The sequence below is a fragment of the Vigna radiata genome, chromosome 7 (genome assembly GCF_000741045.1).
Source record: "Vigna radiata var. radiata cultivar VC1973A chromosome 7, Vradiata_ver6, whole genome shotgun sequence".
In the NCBI taxonomy this organism is placed as follows: Eukaryota; Viridiplantae; Streptophyta; class Magnoliopsida; order Fabales; family Fabaceae; genus Vigna; species Vigna radiata.
In genome coordinates this window covers 40,845,248-40,857,815 of record NC_028357.1, presented here as the reverse complement: position 1 = coordinate 40,857,815, position 12,568 = coordinate 40,845,248, and the positions used below count along the sequence as shown (strand labels likewise).

At 29.6% G+C, this 12,568-nt stretch overlaps 1 protein-coding gene across 1 annotated transcript; it reads right to left on the bottom strand.

Moving 5' to 3' along the window:
• Positions 1-1,034: 1,034 nt before the first annotated feature.
• On the bottom strand, positions 1,035-4,704 carry LOC106768641 (inositol-3-phosphate synthase). The gene is made up of 10 exons (XM_014653891.2): positions 4,427-4,704; positions 4,262-4,330; positions 4,047-4,182; positions 2,855-3,102; positions 2,491-2,717; positions 2,271-2,386; positions 1,895-2,071; positions 1,623-1,811; positions 1,461-1,523; positions 1,035-1,378 (listed from the first exon to the last, which is right to left on the bottom strand). The coding sequence occupies exons 1-10, from the start codon at positions 4,612-4,614 to the stop codon at positions 1,259-1,261; spliced, it is 1,533 nt and encodes a 510-aa protein (XP_014509377.1). The 5' UTR covers positions 4,615-4,704; the 3' UTR covers positions 1,035-1,258.
• Positions 4,705-12,568: the final 7,864 nt, after the last annotated feature.

Genomic DNA, 12,568 nt, shown 5'->3' with positions numbered 1-12,568 from the left:
TATATATATATATGAGAATATTTAAACTGTTGTTGCATCTCTTCTGAAAATAATTTCATATAGTGAAAATTATTAGAGTATATTAATAATGCAAACAAAAAATACACCATGATTTAGTTTAAAATTATTATATATGAGAAAAGAATTGATTTGATGAAGTGGAAAAAAAATTGATGTTGTGGGTTTATGTGAGAGACATTGTTAGTGATTAAAATGTGGAGAATGTCAGTGTTGATGGGCATGTGACTGAAGGGATGTTCATGTGATGAGTATGGATTGGGCCAAATGGTCCAATTGCAGACACTGGATCATACAATAATGGATCCGTTCAATTCTCTTCACACGTTTATGATGTTGAAACTACCCATTACGCCATCATGATGCCATTCTGTCTCATGTCTCCATCCATTATTGCTTATCTCTTTCATCTTCATTTTATTCTATTTTTTTACAAGAATAAAAAGGGAATAAAACTAATATTCACTTCAAGATTTAGAACATTTAAATTTGATCATTTTTTTTTAATTATGGGTTTTGCAAACATTACACTCAATTATTATATCTTGCAAATTTAGCAGAGTAATACTAAATATTATTATATGAAGCAACTAAGTCTATTTCCTGAATAAATACAATGTAACACTGCACTGATAGAACCTCTGTCTTAATAATGGGGAACATAGATTCATATTATTCTACACTATGAAGTTAGTTTCCTTCTAAACAACAATCAATAATGTTAACCATTATTCGTTTTATATTTCATTATTCATTCAGTTCCTTTGAAACAGTAATACAAATACAAGAATCATGTAACCGATTCACCGCTTTCAATATCAGGTCCAGATGCAGATGGACCAAGTATCTCTCTGGTTTAAATGTTTGTATTCCAAATATACTCAATAATTGCCAGTACCTTTTATGAAGAACTGTAAGTGATTCTTAGAATATGTTTGTTCATGTGATGTGTGGTCCTAACCAGTCCTAGAAGTTAGCACTGAGTTATCAGTTCCAAGAGATAATAGAAAAAGGTAAAAGAAAAGTGAATTAAGCACAAGACACTTGAATAACTTGTATTATTTTACATGGGTAGATAGCCTGCTCTCAAATAAGTCGCAGGAACACAGACACAGAGATCGTACGATCTTTAAATTCACATTTTGCAATAGATATCAGAAAAAGAGGGTATGGGATATAAGTTCAATTTTAGGCACATTTAACCAAACTATCCCCAAACCCTAACTCTCTCATTCCTACTTCACTTGTACTCCAGGATCATGTTGTTCTCGGGAGCTAATCCAACACAAGCCCTCATGATATTTTCCAGCATAGCTCTCTGCTTCGATAATGCATTCACCACTGGAGTACCAGGTGGAACCTGTGTTGTTCCCACCACAAATAATTAGTTTTGCAACCTTCCAAAATTTCATATTATGTGTACATAGAGAATTTAAACTTACAAGAGGGGCCTTGGTCAAGTAACTGAGGATGGTGGCAACCGGGTGGAATGAGTGAAACTTGCCCTGTTAAAGCCATAGTTCATTTAGTCTTAGAAAGCTGAAAATTACACAAGTTGGAAATTGGAAGATTCATTGGAAGATTCAGAGACATAATATGCATACCTCATTTTCAGCTTTAAACTGGATTCGAGTGCTAAGCTCAGCAAGAAGAACCAGGTCCAAGATAATAGGAGCAGCTAATAGTGAATCCTCACAGGTGTTGTGTAACACTATTGTGTTCTTTCCACCCATGAATATCTCTGAAGTGTACTCATCCATCGCCCTCTTGCTATCCGCAACGTAAGGCACATACTGCAAATTCAATAACCAATAAACAAAAGAATCAGATAAACAACCAATTAGAGTGAGCATTAAAATGTGAAACAAAAAGTTACCTTAATAACAACAACATGGTCAGGATGTTCGCCAGGTTCATAGAGGATGGCGTTGCTGTTGACCATGTCGTCAACAACATTGCTCTTGGAAATTTCCTTAGAGCGGAAGGTTTGAGGGGCTGAAAGATTCATACCATCATTGTTTCCCAGATGGTTGTAACTCACTATTGATGTTGGCTGTAGTCATCACCAAGACAATAAAAAACATTAATTTGCTTCTACTTTATTAGCAAGCATAAATAAATATAGTATAACACAATACATTATTTTGATTCCAGTTAAGCATGAAAACAAACAATTTAATAAATGATAGTCTGTCCTTAACCAGTGAAAGCACGTGATCCAACATTAGTAAGAAAAAGAACAAAAGATATACCTTGATGCCTGCCCCCACAAGGAAATCCACCAACACAGATTTCATTTTGGTCTGACCACTCTTAAAGTCATCTCCTCCAATCAAACTGTTCCTCCTGATGGCCAGATCAATCAACCCTGATGACAACACCGCCAAAGTTCATCAATTTTACTTTTGCCTAAATAAAACACTTAATGACCCACATAATAGTAACACTAATAATTAATAATTAACAAGGAACCTGGGACAAAGGTGTTTTGAGGGCTTCCATTTATGAAGGGAACATTTTCCATGACACAAGCAATGGCATACAAGGTGGAAGGGGAAATCTCAGCCTCGTTCCTGTCCAAGGAAGCCAAGAGGTTTTCCTCGGTGTCGTTTAATCCCACAACTACGTTGCTGTACCTCTCTGTGTTGGCTGTCCAGAGCACAACCACCTTGTCAACCTTGCTCTTTTCCTTAAACTCCCTGAGTTTTCATGACAAATAGTGGATGAAACAAATTCTGTGAGTTTCAAACAGAGTATACAAGATGCTAACTAGTGTGTCCCTGCGTGTATACATACAGATGTAGTTGTTTAGTTAGATTGAGAGTGTTGGACTTACTTAATGTCTTTGATGATTTGTTGAACTTGTTCTTTCTTTGTGCCCTTGATGACGTTGTTGGCACGGTCTCCTTGGTTGGCAGCAATGAAATCGGGGTCAAAGATTCCAGGGAGTGGAGTCATGGATTCCATGTAAGGCCTCAACTGTTTCTGCAGGTCGATGTCAAACACCTTGGCCCTGGCCATGGCATCAGCCAGGTTCAAGTTGCTGATATCCCATCCCCCGAACACAATATCATCAGGGTTTACCTGCACAAATTAACGCTCATGATCATGCATGGTTGGACAAAAAGGTATAATTGATTTAAGAATTTTTATGTTTCGACATGTTAGTATCATGAGTTCATGTCCACCTTGTGTGGTCACATGTTTATAGTTTATACTGTGTTGTACAGTGTATTTATTTAATCTATACAATTTAAAATAATTATATATTCCCTTTAGTATTGTTTAAGAAAAATATGAGTTAATATAAATGGAATAATTTTGAATACTTTGTGGGCCTTCTTCACTTTTTCCTTGATAAAGAAGCATTTCTCAGAGAATTGAACTCACGGGACAAAGGAAAATAAATAAAATAAGTGGGGCAGGATAAAAAAGAGAATATTCAGATAATTTCCTATAAAATTTTAATAATATTTTAACAACAAGACTTTAGTGTAATATCATTAATTGTTTTTTGTTTTTATGTCGATAAATTATGTCAATTTCAATGGTTACTTTAAAAAAAAAAAAGAAAAATACGTTTTAATAGTATTTTTTTTTCTACATCATCGTTAAATCATAAACTCGTATCTATTTTTAAAACAAAAAAAAAAAAAATCTTTTGTGCACTTTAATTATGCAAAACGTTGAGTCATGGAACATGCATGTTTATTAACCTATCTGTTTTTAATACGTTAGAACATACACACCACCAGTTATCCCTAACATGAAGTTAATCTTTATGTAAATATTTTAATATGACCAGTTTAGGTATTTCCATTAAAAAAATTGTATTATTAAGTGCTTAAAATATTTTTTATATTTATTTATTATATTGTTTTTATTTACTGATTCATTTGTCATCTCTAATTAATTTTCAATTTAACTGGTTTCTTGCAATTTCAATTTTATTCAACTTACAGAAAATGACAAAAATAAGTTGTAAAGAAAAACGTAATATGAGTGAGTGGAAATAAACAAAAGAATACCATTGGAAGCAGACTCTTGAAAGGAGCATATATTTCCTCTCCTTGGAAAGACCCTACTCTGATAGCTGATGCCTGGGTCAGTGACCCAAAGTAATTGGCCTGTTGAATCTTGTCTTTTGTTGCCCATGAAATACCCCTGAGAATCATAACATGCTCATTAGCCACAAATAATAATAACAACTCTCAAAATTAATGGTTAAGAAAATCAAACTAACTCTCTGTTAGCAATAACACCACCGGTGAGCGTTGAGCCATTGTTTCCACCCCAACCAACAAGCATTACCCTAATATATATCAAACAAATCACATCAACAAAACAAATAATATAAATCATTCAAAATCACAGCAAAAACAGAAAAGGGAAAACGCAGAAAACAAACCCTAATTTAGGCACATCAGTGTTTGTTTTAAATTCATATTTCACAGTTTTGGGCTTCACAACCCACTGATAACTGCCATTCTTGTTCTCGTGAACAAGCTCAGTGGTTTCGTAATTGTACACAGACTCAATCTCACTCTCTGTGTACTTCACGTTGGGACTCTCCACCTTAAAACTCTGGATGAACATTTTTCTTACTTTCAAAGCTAGAAAGAAAAACTCTCTCAGAAAAAGAAGAGGAAGAAGATGATGGATGGTTGTGTGCAGTTTCACGTAGCGCAAAACCTCAATATATAGACAAACCGAAATTGTATGCTTCTTCACATGTCACAAAATGAGTGGTTCTGAGATCCACACTCACACAATAATTGTCAAAAAATTATATGCATTATTTTACAACTTTATATTATTATTTTCAACAATTTCATTTAGTTATAATACAGTTACCGTATGTCACGGTCAATATTTGTACCTTTTCCTCTTATATAATATTAAATTATTCAATTTTATAATAATTATCTAAAAACGATATCTAACGGAAAGATGAGTTAACTAATAATTTCTTTTGTTATTCTTAACATTGTACTCAATGTTAAGGAGTTATTATTTTTTCTAACTTTTATATTTGTATAAAATATTACAACAATTGATTTTTTTTAATTTTTTAATTAGATTCTTCTTCTTTTTTTTGTGTACGAATGACTAGATTTTTTTGTTTTTAGTGAATTCTCGTATATTTTATGGAAAGTAAATTAAATAACATATTTTTAATGTTTTCGAATTTTGAACTAGACTTTTCATTTTGCTAATATTATTTGGATAATGATATTTTGACAATATTTTAATATCATTTACGTTTCATTCTATAATTGGTCTGCGTTTATGATTATTATTGATTGTAGATTAATTTTACATCAATAATAGAATGACACGTAAATAATATTAAAATATTATTAAAAAAATATTGTTAGAGTATCATTATCCTATTGTTTCTTTGTGGCATTAACAAAAAGTAACAAGTGATGATAAATTGAAAACTTACTATTAATATTTATTCGCTGTAATTTCTAACAAATATTTTTGTTTATTTCTTTTTAATTTCTGATCTTTGAACAAATTTTAATGAAGTTATTTAATAGTATAAATAAATAAACTATTTTTTTACGTGGTTCCATTATTTAAAACTCTAGTATAGAAAAAAAAAACTAAAACATAAAGTATTCTTTATTTTTAAGAACGTTTCTATATTGATGCCATATAAAATTAACGAGCCTTCCACATAGTTCAATTAAATGTATTTTGAACAAAATTGTCTCAGTAATACGAGTTATGTTTAATTAACGAGCCTTCCACATAGTTCAATTAACGAGCCTTCCACATAGTTCTAAAAAAGCATATTATTATTATTATTATTATTATTATTATTATTATTTTTGTGTCATTGTGTCCTAAAATTTATTTGGCTATAAATATCTTCTTAACTTTAAATAATCTTCTCATGATACTCTAATCATTATAATTACTATTTTTTTAATGAGTATCATATTTTTTTTAAAAGATTTTAATTTTTCATTAAATATTTTAGAATGTTTGGATAAATGAGTGCCAATTTTTTATATTGAGTTTAATTTTCACAAAGAAACAGTATACATATTTTCATAAATAATAAAAATATCTTAAATAAAATTTTAAAAGTAACTATTAAAAAACTCTTTAATCAATCATGACACGAAAATTAGAATATCAATAAATTATTTCATCTTTTCGTTTTAACTCAAAAACTTAATATTTTAAAAACCCTAATTACCAACACTACAATTTATTTTGCTATTTAAGTAGAATTCACTAGCAATATAAATATATTTTTCACAAAAATCATTTGATCGGAAATCGTCATTTGAAATAAGCAATATATATATAGTTTTATTGAAGAGAAAGAAAGTTTATCTTCTTTCTATTAGCACCCTCGCATTACGCTATCCTTTTTTCTGCTTTTGGGAGCCCATCTGTATTTTTTATTTTATTTCTAACACCTCCCTTAATTACCATGCTTACTTAAAATAATACAATTTCAAAACTAAGTAATATCTAAACTACTCTAAATTAATCCTCATATATCAAATAAAAGTCCTATATATTCAACTAAATTTGATTGTCACTTTTAAATAAATTCATACGCATATTTTATTTCAGGTTTTCATATAATAACAATTGTATTTTTTGCTATCATTTAGTTAATGTGTCTGTCTGTTAATTTAATAAAAAGATTATATATTTATATATCTAACTATATATATATATATATATATATATATATATATATATATATATATATATATATATATATATATATATAAGTAAATTAAAGTTATTCAATCTAAAGAAACTTATGATTATTTAGATTCATTTCATATGAACCTTTGAATTACTTTTTAAAATTTGAATCCATGTATATCCATAACATCACCATACTAAAATGACAAACTTAATTAGAAAGCAATTAATGTAAATGGGTTTTAAAATATTTGTACAAACATAACACTTTGATATTGGCAACCTAAAATTCCTTAAGACTTAAAAGAATCTTCTACCAAACACTCGTATATTGAATTGTTGGAGTTAAAATGCAACTTGGCCAAGTATAAAAAAAGGAAAAATGGTTGTCAAACCTCCTTCATTCTGCTAATAAAATGAATAAATAAAAGCGATAAAAATGTAGGAATGATTGTTGGTTTAATTCTTTTTTAATTTAAACTAATTTTTTAACTTCCAAAAGTCCACTTTTCATATTCTATTATCCTTAATTTTTTTAATTTAAAATTAAATAATGTAAATTATAGGCATTATTAATTTGTGGGCGTGAAACATGGGGAAGGTGTGCTATAAAGTGACGTTGGTTTCAAATTGTAGTGAAAAAGGGACAATGGTATTGATAAATGTTGGAATGGTAGTAATATAAGTACAAAATCAAAATTGACATGTGGGATTATTGGATGATTTAATATATCATTTTTAGGGTAAGGGTATCCAAATCTTTGACCCTCAAGAAAATGGACTTGCAATGGGATGCAGAAGTAAATTGAATGATCATTTTAAGAAGGTTTAATATCTATTTTGATTCCTCCTTTGGGAGGGTTTGTTCAAAGTGGTTTCTCCTTTTTTCAAAAGTTCACTTTAGTCCTACCTTTCGCAAAAACTGTTCAAGTTCATCCTTTTTAGTAACGACGTTAAGTTCACTAACGGTAGAGCTGTCAGGTGTGTAATGTTTGATGATGTGACATTGTAATTTGTTTTAAAAAATATATATAATGATGACGTGTAAATGAATATAATTAGGGTTGGATTAAAAAAGGAATTAGAAGTAATCTCAATGAAACCCTTCAACATCACGGCCACCTGCAGTGAACTTTTGAAAAAAGGAGGGACCACTTTGAACAAACCCTCCCAAAGGAAGGACCAAAATAGGTATTAAACCTTTTAAGAATTTAAAGAAAGCCTTATTTTTTAATATTAATGATTTTTCTTATTATAAGAATGAATTTATTGAAGACTTGTTTTCTTCCAACAAGAAGAAACAATCTTCTTTATTTTCTTTTATTTATTAAATGGGGTTAAGAAATGAATTTTATATGTAATTTAACCTCATAAATCGTCTTATAAATGTATACTCACTTATATATTATAAATAGATTGAATAATAATGAACAAAAAAAAATAACAAATTTAGTTAAGATAAACTCTAATATAGTTTTGATATTATGTTAAAAAGTTGATTTTATTAACTCTAACTTAACTTTATAAAATTAGTTTGTAACGTGAAGTTTTTATCTATTTATATACTGAAAATTGGTTTTATATCTAATCGATGTGAGATATCCAACAAATGAAATGACATTAGATGAATTAGATGAAGGAGGTTTAAACTTCTCAATCTCTAATCTTAAGTTCAATACATGTGTTATTATGTTTATATATTTGACATAGATGAATGAATAGCATAACATCATCCATTATGTCTTATGATTTTTATTTTCAATTACAATTCTCATACTTATCTACATAAAGTGTTTAAGTGAATCCACCTCTCAATAGTTCGAATAAACCTCCATATGCATCTATCATATGCTTTATAGAATGTTATTTATAACCATTAAGGAACTCCATATATAAAAAGAGGCAACACATCATTTACTTTCAAGATGATATATATTATATACGAATTGTAATTTAAAAAAAAAATCAATATGAACCATTCGTCATGATCATGGTCATGGTCATGATCATGAAAACATTATATGAATTTTTTTTTAGTATGTTATTATCTTTCCATATAAAATAAGTTTTTTCTAACTTATATATGTTAACATTTTGTTTCCACTAAAATTGAAATCACAATATGTTGTATTAATAGAAAAGAAGAAGAAAAATTTATAAAAATAATCATATCAATTAAGTATAAATGACATTATGTTCAAATCTTAATGTATTAAATTCTTAAAATTAACTATTCAATTAAACTAATTTAGAATTAAATAATTAAAATCTTAATAGCTAATATTAAAAACTAATTTAGACTTTAATTTATAAATTAATTATAATTTTTTTATTTATAATAGAGATTGTTTTAAATATCAAATTTTTTAATTTATAATATGATATATAACATACTAATTATTTTATAATGATGAATTATCTAAAGTTAAATTACAATAAAGTTGAGCTGAATGATACCAAATATTACTTTTTAAATAATTAATTTTATTTAATCTCTCACGTTGCTTCTATCTATTCTACAAATTACCTTGTTGAGATAAATACTTAAAACAAATGATATTTATTGGTACCCGTAATAAATAAATAAAAATCTTATTTTTGCTATTATAACTTGAAAATTAAGTATTCCACATATCATAAATATTGTTTTCTTGGTAAACAATATGAATTAAATATAAAAAAATATGTAATCTCAATTTCAAAATTTTAAAAGTTCTAAAAAATTAAATGAGTAAATTTTTATTTCAAGTATTTAGTATAAATATATTTATATTTCATATTTTTCCAATAAAAAAACATGTGAATGGAAGAAATAGTTTAAAAAACTAATACTAATTTTTTTTATTAAAAATTGGTAGAAAACCAATTTAGTGTGGATATTTATATGGATCTAAATTCTCTAACTTCAATCAAATACACTAAGGGTGTGTTCTTTGGGAAGATTTGGAGGAGATGATTTAAAGGAGATGATTTGAATGAATTTGAGGGTAATTTTTTTGTTGTTTTTTTGAGTGGATTTGTGAGTAATTAAGAGTGGATTTGAAGGTAAAGTTTGTGAGAATTAGTGTAAAATTTGATTGATGTGACAGATTTAAAAAATTAGTTTAATTAGTAGAAATTGAAGATTACCAAAATATCCTTAGTTATTAAAGTAATATAAAATAATAATTGTTAATAATATATTTAATTGTAAAAATATTTATAAAGAGTAAAAATTAAAAATTATTATTAAAATTAATTTTAATATGTACAAAAAAATTTATTATCATAAAATGAATTTTATAATATTTTTAATTGTAATATTGTAACATTTATATTTAATTATAATATAATATCCTTCTTCAGCAATTGCAATTCTAATCCCAATAAATGGCTCTCGTCAATTGCCACCATCCAAGTTCTTCCACTTTCACCTGAGATATCCCTTACAGCACACCAATTTCTCCAACCATTTTACTTCACATCACCACCATGCGTTCCAGCAACGGTACCACACATATGCTGCATAAAGCACCGGAGCCTCTAACGGTAGAGGGCGCCACCCTGTGTACTGCGGAGGCGTAGGAGCAATGGAAAATGGGTTTTTGAAATCTGTGAGCCTAGAAAACCTAACAGGATTTGGTTAGGGACATTTGCCACCCCTGAAATGGAGGTTCTTGCCTATGATGTGGCAAGCTTGCTCTTAAGGGGAAGGATGCCGAACTCAACTTCCCTAACTCCACCTCTTCGTTTCTCGTTCCTGTTTCATCCGCTGCTTGTGACATTTAGATGGTTGCGGTCAGTGTTGTAGCCGCCGTCGGAGCAGCTAATGATGCACTGAGTGAAGGAAGCCGAGGAGGGAATGTTTCGGTTTCAATGGCACAAGAGTTTCGGCTTCTCAACGTTGGGTGGAATTCCTTCTAAAAACTGGAATCGTGATTTATGGAACCGGGTACACGATTTGTGCAACCGAATATAACGTGATTTGAAATTTCTTCTAACCACTGTAACCGGATACGCTCATTTCTAGAATCGAATACACGGTCACGAAGAACAATTGAACTCTTCTTCAACCCCTACTTCAAGCTTTCTTCATTTTCATCCATCAACCTCCTCAACATCAAAGGCCTTCTTCATTAGCCATGAACCCTCTTTTTCGTCTTTATTTCATCCACATGGCTCCGACATGCAACAATCACATAAAAATCATAAAACAAAAATTACCATAGACGAGAGGGCAAATACGACATTTAAATATAAATCAATGCAAATCTGCTCAAAATAGCGGGATGGATAAAATACAGATATCTCGCAAATCAGCAGATTTGTTTCCTCGCAAATCAGCGTAAACGAACACAAAATTTTCGTAAATCCATCCGCGCTTATCACTGTGAATAGGAAATTCCCTTCAAACGAACATAGTGTAAAAGAAAATCAAATAATTATCCTCGAACATGATCTATTAATAATAAAAAAATTTGTTTGGTAGTTCAAGATTATTAATAGATTATTAATGACTACAATTTTGTCGTTAATTTTAATTACCAGTATTAATAATGATTATAAATTTGTTGATAAATATTTGTCGTTAAATATCACGATTTGATCTTTATCTTTTTCCTTCTCCTGCTCCTTTTCTTCTTTTTTTTTCTTTTTTTCTTCTTATTCCTTCCCTCCTCTCATTTTTTTCATCCTCGTCCTTCTCCTTCTCCATCGTTAGCATCGTGTCCATTGTCGTCTTCTATTTTTTCTCATATTCTTCATCTTTTTCTCCTTTTCTTTTTCCTCCTCTTTTTCTTCCAACTCCAGCCACCATCATTGTAACATTCCATAGTTTCACACTAATTTTTTTATATATATAATTAATATGACAACTGTAACATTTACACAATCTTTCATAAGGAAATATAAAGAATTTCACGCTAATTACACCTTTTAAACTCATATTTCAACTTCTCATCCATAAAGATAACTTGAACTCTTCTCTATTATTCTTCTGCCTCTATCTTCACTTGAACTGGATTAGACGACATTCCCTCATCTGCTCCCTAAAACATATATGGTATACGATCATCGCAAAAATATAATTTTTCGGCACAAACACAAAAAGTAAGGGTAAGCTACCATGAAAGAGAATAAGATATAACATTTTTATTACACATACTTCATTTCCAATAAAAATTCATATCAAACACCAATGTTTATACTAGACTCTGTTATCCGGATATAACATTGATGGAAGTCTCGGGTGGTCGTGCACTTGTGGTGACCTCCTCAGCCCAAAAATCATGGCCAAATACAATCCAACCTGTTACCACAAGGTTAGTCCGTTAACACCTATGTCCAAAACCGGCACATAGACTAAGACCTCTTACCCCTCTCACCACATAACTCACCCTTCTCTACTTGAGACTGAAGAGTTATTAGAGTATCAGAATGACCTTCCCATCAGGACCCTCAACATCGATGTGTACACTAATACCATGTCATTATAGAATCTCTCCATGAGACTCACATCATGTTTAGATTCATCAACTCGTACCATGTCACTACAAAAATCTTTCCACCAAACTCTTACCATGTTCAAATACATAATTTCACATCCAACATAATATAATACATTCAACACATATTTCATATCCATTGAGTATTTTACAAAATAAAATTAACGGACTATAATATGTTTAATAAGAATTTAGTTAAAAACACATCAAGTAGACTTCTAGAAAAGAGAGGTGTTTCACAATGGACAACTGAAGTACCAGGTCTTTCCTAGCCAAAATGTTCCTCAACTTGTTATTAACAAATTTCTTATTCACAGATTCAAAACAACAACATATAATATTAACACAGAAATTCAAATAGTTATACAACAAGCACATATGTTTTT